The sequence below is a fragment of the Cupressus sempervirens genome, chromosome 3 (genome assembly GCF_028749045.1).
Source record: "Cupressus sempervirens isolate cs-2001-9-10 chromosome 3, ASM2874904v1, whole genome shotgun sequence".
Lineage (NCBI taxonomy): Eukaryota > Viridiplantae > Streptophyta > Pinopsida > Cupressales > Cupressaceae > Cupressus > Cupressus sempervirens.
Window position 1 is genome coordinate 167,813,996 of NC_143120.1, and position 21,717 is coordinate 167,835,712.

The window sequence follows — 21,717 nt, forward strand, 5'->3', positions numbered from 1 at the left end:
TAGGTTGCGTTAGCCTCAAAGATTTCTGGAGATCAATAACAGAAGAAGATGCATCCGCATTAGCCAGTAGAACTGTTGAAAACAGGTTAGCTCATGCAGCTGGTTTTCTGGTGGCAGTTCAATGTGTAGATTTGGTGATCGAGAGCATGAAGGGCTATAATCCTGAACCCAGAGAGATTAGAACAATTGATGACTGTTTGATGTCTATAATTGATGGGATTTCTATGGGAATCGCTCTTGGATTGCCATACAGGAAGCAGTACAGGCATATCAGTAAACACAATGCATTTCAGTACTTCAGTGAAAATAGCAGTAAATGTCTGAATAATTTGGCAAAGAAATGGCTACAGGTATCAAGGGGTGGAAAGTCTCAGCTTCCTAAAACCCTTCATCAGTCTCTCGTCATTGGTGATGTTTCAAACTTCAATAATATTACTTCACTAATTAATGGGCAGTGCAGAATCTTCTGAATTTGAAGTATGGATGTATCTCTTCATTATCATCATCTCAGCCGAGAAGCAATTTACTTACTGGGGCAGTCTCTTTAGTGATAGCTTGCATCATCAACTAGTTCATTTGGAACTAATTGACATTTCCATGTCTTTGTATTGTGGATTTGGTGATCGAGAGCATGAAGGGCTATAATCCTGAACCAAGAGAGATTAGAACAATTGATGTCCGTTTGATGTCTATAATTGATGTGATTTCTATGGGAATCGTTCTTAGATTGCCATACAGGAAGCAGTACAGGCATATCAGTAAACAGAATGCATTTCAATTTTCAATACTTCAGTGTCTGAATAATTTGGCAAAGAAATGGCTACAGGTATCAAAGGGTGGAAAGTTTCAGCTTTCTAAAACCCTTCATCAGTCTCTTGTCATTGGTGATGTTTCAAACTTAATAATATTACTTCACCGATTAATGGGCAGTACAGAAACTTCTGAATTTGTAGTATGGATGTATCTCTTCATTATCATCATCTCAACCGAGAAGCAATTTACTTACTGGGGCAGTCTCTTTAGTGATAGCTTGCATGATCAACTAGTTCAGTTTAGAACTAATTGACATTTTCATGTCTTTGTATTTGGTAATATGCTATTGCCTACCCAAGCTCTTGGCCAAGACTCAGTACTAGGGGAACACTCGGTCAAAAAACACACACATAAATATTACACTCAGCTGGACTTAGAGGAGAACCACAAACATTTATGAAGAGTGAATGATGCATTCACCATGCTCACAGTGAAGAAGCTTCAGGGTAATTTGGCACAGAGAACATCACTGGAAGCAGTGGCACTGATCCAAAAGTATGGTAATTTCTTTACTCAATTTCCAAGGTTCACCTATTTGCTGATAGGGGCATTCAATGGCTATCCACTCAAACTACCAAGATATGTGGATGACAGACTTATATTGATTGTAGTTTGTCGACAGGTGGGTGCACTTAAATAAAAGGCGTTCAACCAAGAAGAAAACCAGTATCCCCTTTCCTATCACTCTTGGCCACTATTGCTTCAAGACTTTGTTGGATGCATCAAATATCGAAACAGAACTGGTCAAAATTGATCTTGTTGGTTACAAAATGAGGTTTCATTTTGATAGTAAGAGATGTGTGAGGGATCATCTCCAATTGAGCCTTGGTTATTTGCATTTCTCTAACATTGAAGATTACTGGGAAGACTGCAATGATGCATATGAGGTCAGAAGGCGAGAATGATAAAAATTCACAATGCAACACATGAGAGATTTCAAGATGGACTTGATCATAGATGGCATAGAAGAGGATGGTAGATCCAATCTATTTTGAAAAAATTCAGACTCAGAATCTCCGAAATATTAATTGGAGAGATCCGGAAACCAGAAAAATCAATGAAAGAACTGTGATGGTAATCAAATGTTCAGAAGCCTGGGTTAGGAAGAAGATAGCTGAGATGACAGCAACGACGCCACCTAGCAAAGAAACTCCAAGGAGAAGAACGTGATGGAGCCTAAAATTTAATCTCCATTATTGACCATGATAATTGAAACATGAGGTTTGGAAGTTATAGAAACAGACCGTTTAGAAAGTTGTACTTCATTATTTGTTTCAAATCAATGCTGCCTTTAGAAAGACATGACCATACGGTCACAGACTGAAAACAATAAGGATTTGAATTTGAAGGCTTCCCCAGAATGGATGGGCAAAGATGTAACAAATGTAAGTCAGAAAGGATAGGGAGATTCATGATAGTAATGCAGTACTTATTTTGCCAAAGAAAAAGCTGAGGATACCATAATTTCCAGCTAACTCATCTTCATTTACGACTATAACAGAGACATGAATCATGAAATCGATGCTCAAGTAGACAAGACATGAAGTATCTGATGAGGACTCCAGCTAAAAAAGCTACAACCAAAAGGTGCTATTGCTGACAAAGAGCAATAGAAAGTGATGGCAACGAATGTTGAGAGCCCGATAATATTGGAAGATTGAATCAGAAGGCTTCTACAGATTGACTAAAGGTATCGTGAACATTTATATGCAGAACAATGAACAAAGACATTTTATCAACAAAGAAAGACACCATGTCTTTAGAAAGAGAATCATAAGGAGCCATCAAATATAGAAATAAAGAGATAGAATAGCCTTCGAATCACCAGGGGGACGTTGTCAAGGATCTTTGTTGCAATGAAACAAATATTTGATAATTGCCGGAAAATGTGTAGTTTGCTAGGGAGGAATATATGGTGTAAGAAGCAGTTTCACATGCAAACAAAATAATTAAAATTGAGAATAGTAATCCTGTTGGATGGTGAGCAATCAACGCAAGTAGCTAGTCAGCCGTGAAATGGATGAAACAAAACAAAAGATGTCTTATTTAATCATTGCCAGAATATAATTATCTGAAGGGTGTTGAGTAAAGCATTAATAGGCGTCGACGACAATAAAGGAAGTTATAATAAAAGGGCTGCAAAGATATATGAAATTAACAACCGATAGAATAATATTCAAATCATTACTTATCAAAAGTAAATTAAATTTATTAAAATACTATGAATGAAGAGGTGCTGATATAACTTAGAGAATACTGATATGGGACATGACTTTTAATTTGAAAAGTCGTATCTTACAAAGGATAAGATATAAAACTTATTTGATTTTTGAAGAAAGAAACATATTCGAAAACATTCAGATTCATATTCTCAAAGAAGAAGCATTTTATATTATTTTGTATGGAGGGGTAAGGAGCTTAATATGGCTTTTCTAATATAAATTCTATCATTTTATTTTAATAATAAAATAAAATGTTCTTTGTTTATTATTAAAAACGTGGAGATTTAAACTGCAGATGAATCATTCTTTGTAATTATTTTTGGAATTCTGTATACAATTTTACTGTCGGATAAGTGGACATGGTCATTTAGCATTTTAAATTTGATCATCACAAATATTGTGAAATATAAAATTGTTTCCACATCTGTGTCCAGTTTGTCTCCCTACTAGAGGAGTTAAAGTTCAATCTAGACTAATTTAAGATTGCGTATATATTTGATCTGTGGCATCTTGATTATTTAATTGTTAGCAGTAAAGTGTGTAAAACATTATAAGTTGTACGTGAAAATTTACTGAAGTTGACTCTATTGACCAGATGAGCAGAGGCACTGGTCTTTTTATTATTGAAGTCAGAAAATCTATAACTTCCTTCCTACAAGCATCAAATTCATTATTAACAAACCTTATACAAAACATTCAAACACTCAGCATCCAGTTTTCATTTTAATAGAGTTCGAGGACCTTGCCAGACGGAGAACTCCAAAGCTTCAATTGGCTTTAGAAAAGCAAATTGAACCCGGTGATCAGATTCGAGGAGAAGGTCTACCTGCTTAGGTGTAGCGGAGCCTGAAGTGCAGGAGAATCAAGAAGTATTCTTGTTCGTTCGCCAGAACTAATTGCAGAATCTTATAGGAGAAGTGGCAAGCTCTTGGATTTCCAATCTACGATTTTGGGAACCAATAAAATGGATCATCAAGGTGGTTCTTCCTCATTTGCTTCACCCAAAATGCCAAATGCAATCAGGCTCTCAAATACAGAGTAATCAAGGAGTTATAAGGCAAAACCAAAGGAAAAGGAAAATGAATTTGTACAAAAGTATAAGGGAAAAAGCCCAATTGAAATCCAGGATAATCCTGATATTAATGAAGGAATACCATGTCACCCTCAGTCCTAATGGATTCCATCCTACTGAAGGCTCCAGATCTAACCATAGAGGCTCCTCCTCCTCCCTTGTCAGAAATGGCTCCTCCCTCAAAGGTTGCTCACAAAGGGATAATTTCTACACCATCAATGCAATAGAATGCTCAAAAAAATGAAGTGCCAGAATCATCACAACCTTTTTCTTCTTCAAGGATAGAACAGAGTTTTAAAATGGAAAGGGAAAATGATGGAATTAATCATCCCTCATTTCAGCACAGTCTCGAACTTATTTCAAAGCCCTGAGAAGCAAAAGAAAATAAAAGTAGCTTCAAGGCTAAAAGCAGACTCAACAACTGGGAATGTGTGTTGAAATAGCGCAACTTATCTCAGAGAAGAATGTGGAGAAAGCAACACCTTCTCATTTTGTTACGACAAGGTTCAACTTGAGGCCATCCACAAAAGGTAGAGAAAGAAAGACTTGCAAAAGAAAGATACAAGCAGCAACTAGAATATAGAACTTCCACAAAGGAGATATATAGAACTTCCAGGTGGTCGCTGAGAACCTACTACAAAAGGTAGAGAAAGAAAGACTTGCAAAAGAAAGATACAGGCAGCAACTAGAATATCTTACTCCTTATGTGAAATCTCTCACAGATACTTCCACTCTGCCATTGAGTATTGATCACTCGTCTAGCACCACAGCACCACAAGGGGAGATTGATACTCGGGCACTTGAAAACATTCATAAAAAATATCAGTCCTATGGAAGGAAGACCAGAAAATGGGTGGATAGGATCAAAGCACATGCCTCCCACTTCCTTACTAAAGTTAACACTATCTCTGATAAGGCAAAGATAAAAAAACAAGTGGTTGAAAAAGAACTAGGAAACATCAGAAAAGAAGAGGTGTTATGTAAAGATATCATGAAAGACCTTAGTGAAATGGTAGGAATGGATATTAACACCTTGATTACAGAAAATATTTTTCCAAATGCAAATGAAAATTACATTGCCCCTTGGCTCAAAGCTATAGAATGGAAGTTGATAATCATCAATCAGGTTTCTGCTGAGCAAGAAAAATTGGCAGCTAATTGTAATATATTAAAAATCAAAATCCAAAATGAGCTCTCCACCATTCATCCTACAGCATCAATATTAGAAGATATTCAAATAATGCAGGAAAGTTTTTACGCTACAGGCAATGGAAGCTTTGAGTGATGATACTATGGGTAAGTTGTCTGACATCTCTAAATTTCTCAGAGCTTCAGAAGCTTGGGTGCAAGATCTCCAATTTGAGCTACACAGAATACATAAAAGTTTGAGGACTTGGAAGACGAGGATGACCATTGTCGTCATTCCAAGAAGCAAGGTGATTATCCCTACCATTAAAGCTTGCAGGATATTCACAGAAAGATCCCCTCTCCAACCAGAGCAATTTTCAACACCAGGCTCTTCTTCCAAAATTTCAACAGCAAAGGATAAGGATCGGTAAAAAGAGTGTGTGTTGAATTGTGTATTATTTTTTGAATTTTGAGTTGCAAAAAAGTCATATTTTTGGCTAGTTGTAAATATCCCATATGACTTGTTCTTCGTCTTCTTCTCTTTCTTGTCTATTTCTAAAGGCTTTGTTTGAACCCATGTTTTGTACAAGTTAGGCTTATCCTAACTTCTTCTAAAAGTAGTTATTCTAACTTCAAAACTTATTTCAAGCAAGTAGTTTTGGAAATGTCTCAGTCAGTTACTCTAGGAAATTTGTTTCAAATAACTACCAAGTAGTAACGAAAGGTAGTTAATTAGTTACCTCAAGTAGTTACCAAAGGTAGTTAGTTGGCTATCTCACATAGTTATGAAAAGTGGTTAGGCAGTTATTCAAAGTGGTTAAGTAGTTATACCACTCATTTCCTATATATATGAAGAGACTTATTGTAAAAAGGGTTCCATACTTTTCTCACAAAAAGACATTGTAAAGAAACTTGAATGGTGTTTTCAAGCAAAGCAATAAAGGAACATTTTGGAAGTGCTTCAAAGGAGTTCTCAAGTGTTAGTACTGATGATTCTATACTCATTGGCAATAAATCTTGCTTTCTTGAATGTCTTATATGGATCGATTTAACTTATCCTCTTTTTGGTATCTAAAAGAAGATGTGTTGAATCTTTTTGAGTATAGAATATTTCTTACTTTCTTTCCCATCTCTCTTTCACATATATCTTTGCTCTTTTAAAACCCCAAAATACCAAATACCCATATCATACAAGCGAGCTGCCCCTCCAAATGCAGAGAAAGATCACACCCTTAATGTGATCTATCCAACTGTTATATTCAGTTTGTCACTCTTCCGTTGGACATTTTTTATAAACTTTAAAGTGACGAACCTGTTTACTAACACACATCAAATCTACTTGATTAAAACTCTTAGACCTGCCATCTGTTAACTACAGACACCAATATATTATTACGTTTTCTTAGTTCCATGTTTATCATCTACCATTTTTCTCATTTCACAGTTGCAACTTGGACTCTTTGGGCATTTTGTGTTATAATTAGAATATAATACATATGCAAATTGACAATGAAAGTTTCTACAGTAATGAATCACTTTTCTAGATCCTTGTAAATGTATTAAGCTTCTATAATGTCTATGATGAATGCTTTATCGATGCTATGATATGAATATTTGAAATTTCTCCATACTTTAAAAAAATCCCCTTATTTTTTGAACAGCTGTTCCTTGCCATCCCCTAAAATTGCCCTGAAAATACCTATGTACCAGAAACACATCCCACTGTTCCCTGGCGTCCCCGTCTCTAAAACTTGGTGGAAAATAGCTCAAAAGTTAAATATCATATCAGCATAAATGGTGTCATAGATCATTGGATAGTCATTTATTTAACCTGAAAATCAGTAATGCACCACTCGAGCTGAGTTAATATCGCTTAATGGCTTTGCTAGCTGCATGTATGCGTTCTGTATGTTTCCATTTACAAGGTGATTCAAATCTATTTACTTAGCTTTTCTATCATGTTGGTACATGAGACATAATTTGGTGGGATTGAAAATCTTTTGAGCGCGGGGAATTGTGCAAGAGACTCCAACACTCGGAAGGAATGGGATATAGAATTTTAGGGCACAAGAAAGCCCCTAGAAATATCTTGATGCTCAAAAGGTTCCATAACTAGCAGTTGTGATGGATAGAGAAAATGGGGAATAAAAGCATGATTTCTGGAAAAGAGCATTTAATTAGCTTTCAAGGAAATGCCTTGTGATTTGTTTAGTTTATCAAACTTCCACGAAGAAGATAATAGGTAGGTAAAGTGCGAAAAATCATAGCTCTTCTATCCATCAATTAGTGATATCTAAATAGAGGTATTTGTTCTTATCACCACAAATCTTACTAATTTATGCATATAAACCAGTGTAACGTGGGTGCAAACCAGTGTAACCGGGGTGCACGCACCAAGGCCAAAACCCCAAAGCACTGGGTGTGCATACGTCCCTGGTGTGGGTGCATTGCACACTTGAGTACCCTCATCGGCCGAAAAAGCACAGCCACACCTCAACCGCATCGATCGAGCACCTAGGTGGGATGCGAGACGTGGGTGCGTCACTGGTGTGGGGGTGCGCGGGGTGCTACTAGGGTGCGCACAGGGTGTGGCCAGCAGAATGGTCAAAAAAAAAGTTTTAAAAAGACTTTCTTGCATTTGTTTTTAAAGCAAGCTAACCCCAATTGGGTGTGGGTCCCATGTGGTCTATTTTAAGGTTTAATAAGGCCAATACACCTCATTTTCATTTCACCATTTCACTGTTTTGGAGCAACAAGGAGCAAAGTGAGCAAAAGAATTTGAAGGAGTTTGTGAGAGCTTAGTGGGTGAGGGATTGCAAGACCAAGAGGAGCAAGAGGAGCAAGAAGATTTGATTTGGCAAGTGCCTTGTCAAGTTCAAGGTAGGTTTTTTTTATTTTACAACTTTTTTTGGTTTTAGAAATCAATTTATATTTTTTGTATTTAGCTTTACTTTCAGCTTTAAATTTTTGTATGTTTCATTCTTGAATCTTGTTGATAGTAGATAGTTGATAGTTCTATGATTTTTATTATCTATATTAATTTTTGTTCTTAAAATATACTGAAACGTATTTACTATTTAGCTTCTTTTTTATATATATAATATTTTTAAATAGTAAATGCTAAAATTAAATACTAGTAGTAAAGTTTTATGTAGGCTGAAACTAGTTTGTTATAACCTGTAACTTATTGATTACTTGGGCTGAAATGTATCATGATTCATAATCATTTTTATAATTTTACTTTCATTTTGTAAAATGCAATTTTATAAATGACATCTAGATCCGGCCAAAGTGCAGAAGACAGAGAAATTAATGAGGGAAGTGCATCTGATTATGAGCCTGAGCGCGAGGGAAGTGATCATGGGGCTAATGTAGACGGTCAATTTGAGGAAGAGCCTCCTTATGTTGCACCAGAGGTGCCTTCTATTGATTGCCCTTAAAAGATTTTGGCACTGTATGCTAGGGATCCTTATGATCCAAAGTCCCCTCTAAAACAGTTTGCTGTGAAAATTACATGCTCTACACCTACAGGTGGTGGCACATGTAAATGGAAGTGTAATATATGTAGTGCAGAATGGTTTGACAGCATTACAAGAGTTAATGCACACCTTCTTTTTTGGACTGGTTATGGCGTGAGCCCATGCATATTCTTGGCAAATACTGAGAATGTGAAATACAAAATTGAAGTGAACAAACTATGGGGCATTTCTAATGATATTGAAGTCCTAGTGCCTCGATCTTTGGTTGCTAGGCAATAGGTACAGAGTATACAGCAGTTACAAGGGCAGCAAGATACATCTACTCCTACCTTGCATCAGAGAGCGGGGACTATGTCACCTACACCATCATTTTCCTCACCTACACATAGTTCAGCAAGGGATAACAGTAGGGGGAAACGGAAAGCAACTACAAGTCGTCATAGTAGTAACCCCATTGCTCATTTATTTAACATGCGTGCAAGGGACCAGTTAGATGATGTTGCTGATGATTTCTTCTTTACCAATGTCATCCCTACACGTGGCTCGATCTCCCTATTTTGTGAGAATGATGTCCATGGCAGTAAAAGAGGTAGAGCCATCATATGTGCCACCAGGGGACCACAAGTTGAGGACCACAATGTTGGATAGAGCCTATGACAAGGTTGGGATCTTGATGGAGCAGATGAAGGCATGTTGGATGGATTCAGGCTGCAACATTATCATGGATGGGTGGACAGACATTAGTCATTGTCCACTCATCAACATTATGGTTAAATGCATCAAGGGCCCATACTTTTTGAAGGCAATTGATTGTTCAAGGCATCGTAAAGATGCTTATTTTAAGTTTCATGTGCTTAGGGAAGCCATTGAGGAGGTTGGGCCACAAAATGTGGTCCAAGTTGTGACAAATGCAACACGTGTGCAAAGCTGCAAGGAGGCTTGTTGAGGCAGCCTATAGGCATATTTGGTGGACTCCATGTTGTGTGCATGCCATGAACAATGCACTCAAAGACATGGGAAAAATTGACTAGATTAGACAGGTGGTTAATGATGGGAGAGAGGTGCAAATGTTTATCTACAATCACCATACATCACATGCACTTTTCAAGAGCTTCGCAAAGAAGGAATTCCTGAAACCAATTGAAACTAGGTAAGCATCATATTATATTCTCTTGAAGAGTGATTGAGTTGCAAGAGCCATTGCAACTCATGGTTATGACACAAGAATGGAATCGATGGCCTGAGTCCATAACAAAGCAAGGAAAGAGGGTAAAGGAGACAGTGAAGAGTGATCAGTTTTGGAGTGATGCAAAATGCATAGTCCCCATGAAATGTCCCTTTTCTGATTTTATATGATATTCCCAACCTGTAATCAGATTTTCAAGATCAAACAACTAATATCACAAAGATCCACCAAATTTCTCAAGAAACCCCAAATCGGGTATGCCAAAAATTGTGCCAAAAGCTTCACAGCTTCACCTATTATTAATAGATCTGAAAGTGGACATTTTTACAGAAATTTCAGCAGCATAACAGCCTACAAAATGACATTTCCAGATCCGTATAGCCTTTACACAACAGTTCTCAAATGTAGGACAAAAACTATGCTCATCGGGCTCCCGAAATTAACACAAAAATGCTCGGAAACACCACAAAAACACTAATAATCTATCTCAGAAGTTTAATCACGTCCCAATACATATATTCAGCTCTATTTTAACACCTTAAAGTCTGAAATACAGCAGCAACCCAAACTGATATGAAATACTCAACTGAAAACACCAAACTCATACAAAAAACACACCCGAAAATCCACAAATCTGCACTGTTCAGCACAAAGGCAAACTCTGTATGAGCATGCACATGGAATGGCTTCAAACTCTCGTCCTTAGCCTTCTTGGAAACCTGCAAACTCCCGTTCTTGGGTCTCCCTGGAAACTTGCAAACTCCCGTTCTTGGGTCTCCTTCTCCACAGGTTTGGCAGCCTCTGAAGAATAACAAAGAATGAGCAAAAATCAAGTTCTCCCATCTGCCCAAAATGCCTCCAAACCCCTTAAAAGAGGGCATAACTGTAACTCACGTCCAAGAGAGGTTAATGAAACATATTTTAATAATAATTTTCATTTATTAGTCCAACGGTTTCCAAAGATTAACCCCCTTTTTCCGAAACTTCACTTTCTTGGGCCTGCCTGCCTTAGCAAAGATTATTATTTTTTAATTATTTGAAAATGGGACATGACAAGTCTTCCCCTCCCAAACATTGCTTGTCCTCAAGCAATGGCTGAACAATAAACCAATCAATCCACCTGGATCCCAAATATAGTCATGAACTATACTACTACCAATTAACACAGGCTCCTACAATATCCTCTGCAATATGACCAAGAGGAATCCATAATCAAACTGACAATTATAGCTCAACCAAACTCCAAAATCACAACTTACACAGTCAGAAACCCACGAGACACAAACTCTTAGAACATCAAAACCCAAGTAAAGTGGACTACCAACACAGTAAATACCATCAATGCATTCCACTGGCCTATACAGAATGTACAATCCAACTCTGCAACAATGGTGAATGCTCTCAAATGAAACTATACCAAGTATGGAGAATCCACACACTGTACAACTCCTGCAATCAACACAACTCTGTAGATCATTGGCCACTGTCTCATAACCATAACTCCCATGCACCCCTGATGGTGAAAAGCCATCACGAGATAAACAACAAGAAATGGAACCCAAACCAAATTTTCCTGCCATCAACTCCTCAACACAAGGATCAATTGCTAACTGATGTACATACCCTGCAATATAATGTTGATTAAAAAAACCAACCTCAGTCAACAGCTCACCATGAACAAGTGATATAACCCACTGCGACTGATCACTAGCTAAGTCAAAAGATGTCATAGCCAAAGGAGTAGAATCAATAACAACACCTGTTGAAGCATCACTCCAAAACTCCTGCTCTAAGTCATGTATTATCAAGCTATCAACTGCAGGACCTATCGCCATGTCGTGCCCATCACAACTCTCATCCCGAGGCATCAGACTATTCCATAACTGATGATAAGCACTAGGAACCAAAGTACATCTCTGTATCATAATCTCATCAACATGGTCATCAAAGGTAAATTGATGAGCATACCTCACAGTGTAATGCCGATAGAATGCGCCAATCTCAGTCGATGGCTCAGACTGTAATCCAGATGAAACTAACTGCAATTGATCATTAACCATGTTGGAACTGACTACTACCTCCAAAGATATCACCAAGGGAGTAGTATTACTAGCAGGAACCATGCCAACTGTCGACTCACCAACATCACACACGATCTTTGATACATCTCTAGTCTCTGTGCCATTAGTACTAGAGGCCACCACCATGTCAGGCATACAACAATCTGCTACAACACCCAACTCAACTGAACCTAACTCTAGTGGGAATGAACCTGATATGCCAATGTTAGTATCAAGGATGGATGCATCCCCATCTCCACTGTCTCTGACAATCTCGGCCATGGACATCCTCGAATCACCAAACACCACAGCTTGTGACTGTATAGAATCAGGTAAAGACTGTAGCCGCTCTAACTCCATGGTCACCTTAGCCAAATGAAACTGTGACTCCTTGAAAGCCAACTGTGTACTCTCAAGAATCTCAGAAGTCACCTCAAGCTGCTCAGTAAGCTCACTCACCTTATCTTCATTGGCCAACAATGCATCATATGTTGTACTGCCCCACTCCATAAGATAATCTCTATCGGCTACCAACTGCATATAATTCTGTCTCAAAATCTGAATAGCCTCCCATAAAGAGTGGATCTCTATCAAGGAAAGATAACTGCCTTCCTGCTCATCACTAGTAGGAGAACCCCATCCATAAACTGTTAACAACTGACGAGCAATATCGAAATGCTGGCAAGTGACAGCAATGTCTCGGTCACTAACTCTCAACTGATTAGACACATGATGGCACTGGCTTGACTGTCTCCTACAAACCTCCTCTGATGCACTATCTAAAGGAGTATCCTCAAAGTTACTAATCTCTAGAGTATTACCATCCATATCCTGTGAATCAAATCTAAAGCTCATATCAACATACGGAGTATCAAAAACATTAGCACTGCTGTCCAACTCCTCTATACCCAAGGAAACTATGTCTTCAAAACTGCCCACTGCATCCTCCTGGATGTCATCAATGCCAATATGATCCTGGGACTCATCTGTACACACTACCAAATATGAAATATCATCAACACATTCCAGCAAGTATGGTCGACTGGATATATGAACAAAGCCCAACACCGGTGTATAAAAACTAATACCAACATCGGATAAGCTCCTGGCACAAGAAAAGACAACACCGTGCAATCTGCTAATCAAATCCATGATAGCACCCAAACAATCACTGCTACCAAAAAGTGTTAAAGATCTCCAGTCAACTGAATCCCAAACGCCAATATAACAATCTCGAGTGGATATTCCTAAACTAGAATCAATTGGTATTCGTAAACTAGAATCAATTGGTAACTCAAGCAAACTCCTCACCTGAGTAATATGACCAATACCAACTAACTCCACATACCTGTCATGATGAGATAATCAAGTCACAATACTATCTTTGTTCACCTTCAGCTGGCTGGACAAATCATGTGAAGTACTACCAGCCTCAACCTCATGTGATGAACCATCTAACTATGCCTGGTACTCTTTCTCAGCAAAGTCATGAATGCTCAATGTCTGCTCATCTCTACCAGGATTCTCACCATCCTGCACAACAACATCCTCATAATCATCATCTTAACCCACTACACTGTAGTCACTGCCTGTTGTAACTATACCATCCTGAATACCTGTGGCATCACCCTTTGACGACCTGTAAACAATTGTCTCAATTTGAGTATCGAGTTAACTATTACTATCAATCTATGCAATATCCTTTCCCACCACCTCCTGTGGTAGAGTAGAATCTGAGGCCTCTACCTGGCTATCAGCTAGTTTCTCAAACTCCTCATGCAAGTTATTGGGAATTGTGTCATCTGTCCTGTGAGAAAATCTGCCAAATAGAAATCCAGTCAACTTATCCACCTTAGCTGGGTCGGACAACATGTCATTCATTATACGGTGGTGCTCAACCAACTATTCAGACATGTCATGGCTTATTTTCATAAGTTTATCTCGAATGTCTAAATAACCATCCTTTCTATTGTTTTGGCTCTGGATATCAATTGTCCAAGATCGTGTCCTCTGAGACTCTATACTATACCTGTCCATTCTGGATAAAGTAGAGTGTAACCCCAATAGGATATAACTTCTTCAAACACCAAGAACTAACATGCAAATGATTAGAAGTAGCATGCAACCATAGATTTTGACATGCAACTGATTAGAAGCAACATGCAACCACCAAATTCACCAAGAACTAACATGCAATGATTAGAAGTAGCATGCAACCATAAATTTTTCATGTAGCTGATTAGAAGCAACATGCAATCATCAATTATGACATGCAAAATCTGGGTAGTTGTCAAAAATGCAAGATCTGGGTAGTTGTCAAAACTGACATGCAAACTTCTACAACCACCAAATTCACCAAGAACTAACATGAAAATGATTAGAAGTAGCATGCAACCATAAATTTTGACATGCAGCTGATTAGAAGCAACATGCAACCATAAATTATGACATGCAAGATTTGGGTAGTTCTAAAAACTGAAATGCAAGATCTGGGTAGTTGTCAAAACTGACATGCAACTTCTACAAACCCTCAGGCTGGCAAGATCATGGCTCTGATACCACTGAAATGTCCCTTTTCTGATTTTATATGATATTCCCAACCTGTAATCAGATTTTCAAGATCAAACAACTAATATCACAAAGATCCACCAAATTTCTCAAGAAACCCCAAATCGGGTATGCCAAAAATTGTGCCAAAAGCTTCACAGCTTCACCTATTATTAATAAATCTGAAAGTGGACATTTTTACAGAAATTTCAGCAGCATAACAACTTACAAAATGACATTTCCAGATCCGTATAGCCTTTACACAACAGTTCTCAAATGTAGGACAAAAACTATGCTCATCGGGCTCCCGAAATTAACACAAAAATGCTCGAAAACACCATAAAAACACTAATAATCTATCTCAAAAGTTTAATCACGTCCCAATACATATATTCAGCTCTATTTTAACACCTTAAAGTCTGAAATACAGCAGCAACCCAAACTGATATGAAATACTCAACTGAAAACACCAAACTCATACAAAAAACACACCCGAAAACCCACAAATCTGCACTGTTCAGCACAAAGGCAAACTCTGTATGAGCATGCACATGGAATGGCTTCAAACTCCCGTCCTTAGCCTTCTTGGAAACCTGCAAACTCCCGTTCTTGGGTCTCCCTGGAAACCTGCAAACTCCCGTTCTTGGGTCTCCTTCTCCACAGGTTTGGCAGCCTCTGAAGAATAACAAAGAATGAGCAAAAATCAAGTTCTCCCATCTGCCCAAAATGCCTCCAAACCCCTTAAAAGAGGGCATAACTGTAACTCACGTCCAAAAGAGGTTAATGAAACATATTTTAATAATAATTTTCATTTATTAGTCCAACGGTTTCCAAAGATTAACCCCCTTTTTCCGAAACTTCACTTTCTTGGGCCTGCCTGCCTTAGCAAAGATTATTATTTTTTAATTATTTGAAAAGGGGACATGACACCCCACCATTACTCCAATGTTTCAAGTGATCAGATATGAAGATGCAGATTCACCTAGCCTTGGAGAGGTTTATGAGTGCATTGATTCCATGCTTGGGCAGATGAGGGTTGTGCATGAGAGAGACCTCACTCTAGTATTCTATATGGAGCACATTGAGCCTATCATTTTCCATAGGTAGGAGAAGCTGAACACTCCTTTGCACATGGTTGCCTATGCATTGAACCCAAAGTGGTACATACCTAGGCCTAGTAGAGTCGCACCACTTTAGGATGATGCGGTGAAGAATGGGTTCTTTTGATGCATTGCCAGGATGTATGATATTGAGGCTATTAGCAAGATTCGCACCGAGTGGTCCAAATTTGCTAGTCTTTCAGGTAATCCTTAAATCTTGATTCAGTGCTCTAAACTCTTTATAATTATAAGTTCTATTAATTGTTACTTATAACTTTACTTAAGTTATTTTAATATTATGTTGTAAATTTGTAGGATACTCGGATATTGCAAAGGTGAATCTCAAAACTATGGCATAAAAGAATCTCATTTTGTGGTGGAAATGTCATGGGTCACAGAAGTCAAAGATCACCTTGCTAGCCATCCGACTACTTTCTCAAGTTTGTAATTCCACCCCTTTATAATCTTAAGAGTTTTACTTTACTGATTTTAATTTATGATTCAATGATTTACCATTTTGCATTTGTTACAAATTGTATGAACGTTTGTTTGTAAGTTGTAGCTCTCAACTTTGTTATCTTAGGTGTCTAGCTCCTCAACTACAAAGAGGAACTAGTCCACCTATAGCTTCATCCACTCTGTTAAGAGGAATAGACTTACGTCTAAGAGAGCAGAGAAGTTTGTTGTTGTACATGGTTTCTTGCAGCGCAAAGATCGCAAGATACGCGAGTACAAGGAGAGCCCTACATCACGATGGAATGTGGAGCCAAAGGATCCAACTCAGATTGATGAGGATGACGATGCAGAAAAAGCCAATGTAGAGCTAGTTGATGTTCCTTTAGAGAATTGGGATCTTACCCACGAGGAGTCTGGTAGTTCCAGTGATAGAGGACTTTGGTATAGGGGATGAATAGAGAGCACTTGGGATGATTCGAGATTCCATTCTCACTATTGACATTATGTCATTTTGCTGATTATACTCACTTTGATTATTTGATATGGCTATGATACATTATTTCATTTCACGATTTCATGCTACTCGGTTCATTGTCATCATGAGCATCTTTATGATATAATCATACACAATATTCGTATTTGGAGAATGAATTTTGAATCTTGCATCTTGAACTAAGTTAAATGGTCATTGGTAATGGTTATGAAGTTTCAGGTTTTAAGTTTGAACTTAAGGTTTATGAATTGCATTTCAATTTTCTCTTGTTGCATGGATATCAAAATTGCCTCAAAATTGCCTCAATTCCTACCTTTTTGAGCTATGGTTATTCTTAGAATATGCCTCATTTTAAGCATTAAAATGGTCACTTGCTCTCAAATTTTTTGAGAAATTTCACCCTTCAAATATCTCTAGCTCGTTCCCAACTCCGTCCAGCACTTTAAATTTTTAAAATCCAGCTTCCAAATCAAAAGTTGTCACAAGTTAATGGAAGGAACCAAAATACGTAATTTCAATCAAAATCTTAACCATTAACCTTTAAAAAGGTTAAGGTTCGGGGTCCAAAACACGTGTTTCACTTTGAAATCTTAACCTCTCCATCAAAAAGAGGTTAAGATAAAATTTTAAAACACGTAATCCGAACCATTAACCTTAACTTCTTAACCTTTAAAAAGGTTAAGGTTCGGGGTCCAAAATACATGTTTCACTTTGAAATCTTAACCTTTTTGTCAGCTGATAAAGGTTAAGAATCAGAAGCAGGATCATCTCAAAAGCATATGTAAGATGGAATATGCGTTTCAGACATGAAGGTATGGAATCACTAGTTTGAAGATGTGGAGTCACGACATATACCATGATTAAGGAAGGTCAACAACCCAGTTTTGCCATGAATTTGATGTTTTAGCCTGCAACACATTACATTATTGAAGGAGATGATTAACACATACTTCTCATGAGTTTGGTTGGCAACAGATCATTGACATATCACTTTGATAATACTCAAATATGCAAATAAACATGGTGATCATGGACAACTCCCAGTCCCCACCATGTCATTGATTCAATTACTTGAGTTTGTGCATAAGGAGTGTTTAATATGGTAAATGAGAATTGTGCTAATACAAATAAATTAAAAAAGCCTAAGCAATCAACAATCCATTGGTTCAAATTTCTAAATGATTCAATCCACCTGCCTGCAGCTTTCCTCCATCCCCCAACCCGCAACATTCAATGCAAATGCAACATATGTGATCTAACAAAAGGTTCATGTAGTCACCATATTTCATGAATTGGTCTAAATACATGATTTGAAGTCTTTCAAACTCAATGCGCAAAGGAGAGATTCATTTCTAATCCAAAACATTTAAAAAGAGCATAAACATCGAAGTAGAAACAGCAAAAAAGGCGGTGGATCTGACTTGTTTGATGGAATGCGCAATTAGAATGTGACTGAACTGTTTGACACAATTCTTCAATCTCCAACACACAGGTGACCTCCGGCTCTCCCTCCCCACGGTGTCCATAGAAAGGCTTCAATGTAACTAATTGGTTCAAAGAGTTGGCAAAATGATGGAGTGAATATATTCAAGACCAGTGTACTCATATGATCAAACCAAATATATCAACTGATTGCGATGAGCACAGCGTATGAGTAAGACCATCGCCTCCATCTAGTTCATAATATAGATCTTCTTAAACTAATGACAAGAATGTTAAATAAGTCACAATGTTAAATAAGTCACACTTCTCATTCTCCTTGCTCATGAAGGAAGACATATGGGCGGATATGCATGCACGATATAAAAGCGTAGACAAAGCACGTGAACTATCTGACACAATACCTCAGAAAAGACAATGCCTGGGCATTCAAAGCACGTGGAAAAATATAAAAAAGGAATCCCTCAAATGGAGTGCGACAGAGAGTGATATATTAGCAAGAACATGCTGAGGTGTCAACTTAGAGGTATGAAAGCAACTGAATCAAAACAGAGCAATTCATCAGCAAGTACCAATGAAGCAAAGTTACAATCTAGTGAAGGTGGAGGTGGAAAAATCATTTCGCAAGCTATGAAGAATGCAAACATGGCTGAAATAAAAGAACAAGAGATGAAGATGAAGACAAAGATGGAGATGAAGATGGTGGATGATGAACCTCAACTTCCATTGCAGACATCTTGTACCCATTCTGAGGAGAATAATAATCTGGTTTCAAAAGGTATAGAGAATAATATATTAAGCATGATAGCTGAAATTACTCCTAAAATCAATGAGAGCATTTTGGCTTCACAAGGCATGGAGAATATTATAGACACAATATCAAATGAGAACATGTTAGCAATAAGAGAAGCAGACATAGACTTTGGAAAAGGACTAGAATTTGCATCTAATCTTCCACTAGATCACGATTATAATCCAGGTTCTGAAGAGGACACAGATTTTAATTGTGAATGGTTGCTCGAAGATCTTGAAAACCTACCATTTGCACATTGTTGAAGGAGAAGATCCAATGGCTACCATCAAGATCAAGTATTCAGCGCTCTTTTCAAAATGTTTGTCTCTAGAGTCACTCTAGTTAATTTTAGCAAGGTTAATTAACCTCTCCAAAATTACGTATTTTGGAGGTAGTTATTAACCAAGAAAGGGTAGTTCTTAACCTCTATGTCTATAAAAGGAGTCATTTTTGGCTTTGTAAGGGACTTTTTGGACTTTGGAAAAGAGGAACACTGTGCTAAATTTTGATTAGAAGATAATATTTGGAAAGTTTGTACAAATTTTTTCTTTGTAATCAAAAATTCCTCTTGTGTTCTTGGTGCAAGAAAATAAATGAACGTGCAATTTGAGTTCTCTTCTTTCAAATCTAAATTGTTAGAAATATTGATTCTCTTTGCAGTGAGCATTCTTACAGTATTGTGCAAATGTTTATGAATCTTTGGATCAGCATTGTGCTAGTAATAGTTCTCAAGTGTAAATCTCGATTGTTGTTATTAGCGGTTTTAAGTCAATTCGGAAAAGCTTTGAATTCGTGTGGTGCATTCGTCATCAATGGCTTTCTATTTATCTTGTAAAGTTTGATTTCATCTTTATTTGAAAAACTTCAAAATTATATCATACAAGGGAGCTGCCACTCTAAACGCAGAGGAAGGCCACATATCAAGAGCCTATCCAACTGTTGTGAACAGTTTGCCACATACACTCTGCTGAGCCATTTTTATAGTGACAAATCTGTTTACCAACATCTCTATTCAACTATATTTGGCATGTTATATAATATATTGAAGTGTCATTTCATAATTTGCATTTTCAATCATATATATATATATATACTATGCAACCCCCCCCCCCCCACCGTCCCCAAATTGAGGCCCTTTTTTTCCCACACCCAAAACTCATCCCGACACCCCCCAACGCCGCAGCCCTGCGCCGGTGTAACACTGATATAAATGCCACTACGTGCTGAGCTTAATTCTTTTCCAGGTATCAATCATCGAATTCTGCTATTAATCCCTGTGTATCTCTGAATATATTTTTGGAGAGATATAGAAAACATAGCATTCCAAGTTTGGGGACTGCGTAGATTCTCTCCGAATACTGATGCAACTTAGTCAAAAAATATGAGGGCAACGCTACTGAATTAAGCTAAACTGTATCTGGTCAGGCAGCTCCATATAATTTTAGGGATCAACGTTGTATAGGCTATATATAAATAGATTTTTTGTTGTTGGAATAACAGAGGTAGATCCGAAAAAATGATTAAACGGGGAAAAACATTGAATTCAAATTTTGACTTTAATACCCTGCTTATTAGAACCCTAAATTGCAGGAGAAGCTAGTTTTCCCAAAAAAAAATGATGTCAAGGAAATACAGTTCATTAAGATGTAAAAAGGAAGAGCAAGTGGGCTAAAACAGATAAATTTAATCAAAGACGCTCAGTAAAGAGGGCAATACCTTCCTGTGATGTCTTCAAAAAGCCAGCGAAAATTGGGCATCCATCATTTCCACAGATATCCTTGAGACGTCCCCGGCTGTCCTTACAACAGGTACATATGACCATACACAAAGGCTCATATATTTTATCATTTTGAATTGATGCAAAACCTGCAAACATTTGAGGAAAAAATGCCTGCCATACTGCAGATTGTTGCTCCTCTCCTGCCAAGCAAACATTCCCCAGCAACTGCAAAATCATCCGGCAAACATCTGAACCTTCCCATGACGAATTTTCCTCACAACCAGTGTTACGAATGTACTGTGATATTAATTGTTTGGAAAGAGAACCTGTGATTCCTAAACCCCCGTCGTAAATAAAGGAAGTTTGGTTTTTTATTTCTCCAGCGCAGAGGTTTCTTAGTACCTTTAAAACCGTGCAGGTGAGTTTATAGGATTCCGTCTTCTCATGGTTAGAGACCTCAGTGAGGGAGGAAAGACAGTTAAGAAATGGGGAGACTGGTAACTTCTTTCTGTGGACATCTGAGCGAGAAGAAGATACGAAGAATTGCAGGATTGCGCTGAAATCTGAAGGTGGGTGATCTGTAATAGAGTGGGCAAGCTCTCTCAGTGTATTTTCATCGCATTCCATTCGATTTCTCTTGTAAGCGCGTCAGATTCAAACTTATAACAGGGGTTATGGTTTATTGATGAAGCTTACCAGACTTGAAAAGAGACTCGACTGTAACGTTGTCTAACAAGAGCTCTTGCCGAACTGTTTTGGGTGAGATAGAATAGAGATTTGCTAGAAATTTGCTTATAGTTCTGATTGTATATATAAATAATTGATAAATATTATATTTATAAAATAATAATATTATTAATACAATATCAATATTATATTATTTATAAGTAAAAAAAAATTTAATAGTCTTTATATTAAGCTTCAAATCATAATAATGCCTTAAAATTTAAAAATTGTGAAAGGCTAAAAAATTAAAAAATTAATGTTAATCAAAGAAATTATGTTTTTATATACAAATATTAAAGATATATAAATTATGATATGATAGTTAAATAATCCTTTAAAATTTCAAATCTACTTATCAAATATATATATAATCATCTTCAACTATATATTTATATTTATTTTTTTATAAATAAGTGTTTATTAATAACTTATTACTTAATCATATATTATTGATTTATAGATTTATGTAATAATTATTTTTC

At 37.3% G+C, this 21,717-nt stretch overlaps 1 protein-coding gene across 1 annotated transcript in view; it reads right to left on the reverse strand.

The window, feature by feature from the left end:
* The window catches only part of LOC149565297 (uncharacterized), a 28,771-nt gene extending 7,478 nt beyond the window's left edge, over window positions 1-21,293 (reverse strand). The window contains exon 1 of the mRNA XM_089818830.1: window positions 20,506-21,293. Within this exon, the coding sequence (XP_089674956.1) occupies window positions 20,506-21,136 (631 nt within the window). The 5' untranslated portion in view covers window positions 21,137-21,293. The remainder of the gene's footprint in view (window positions 1-20,505) is intronic.
* Between the last annotated feature and the right edge of the window lie 424 nt (window positions 21,294-21,717).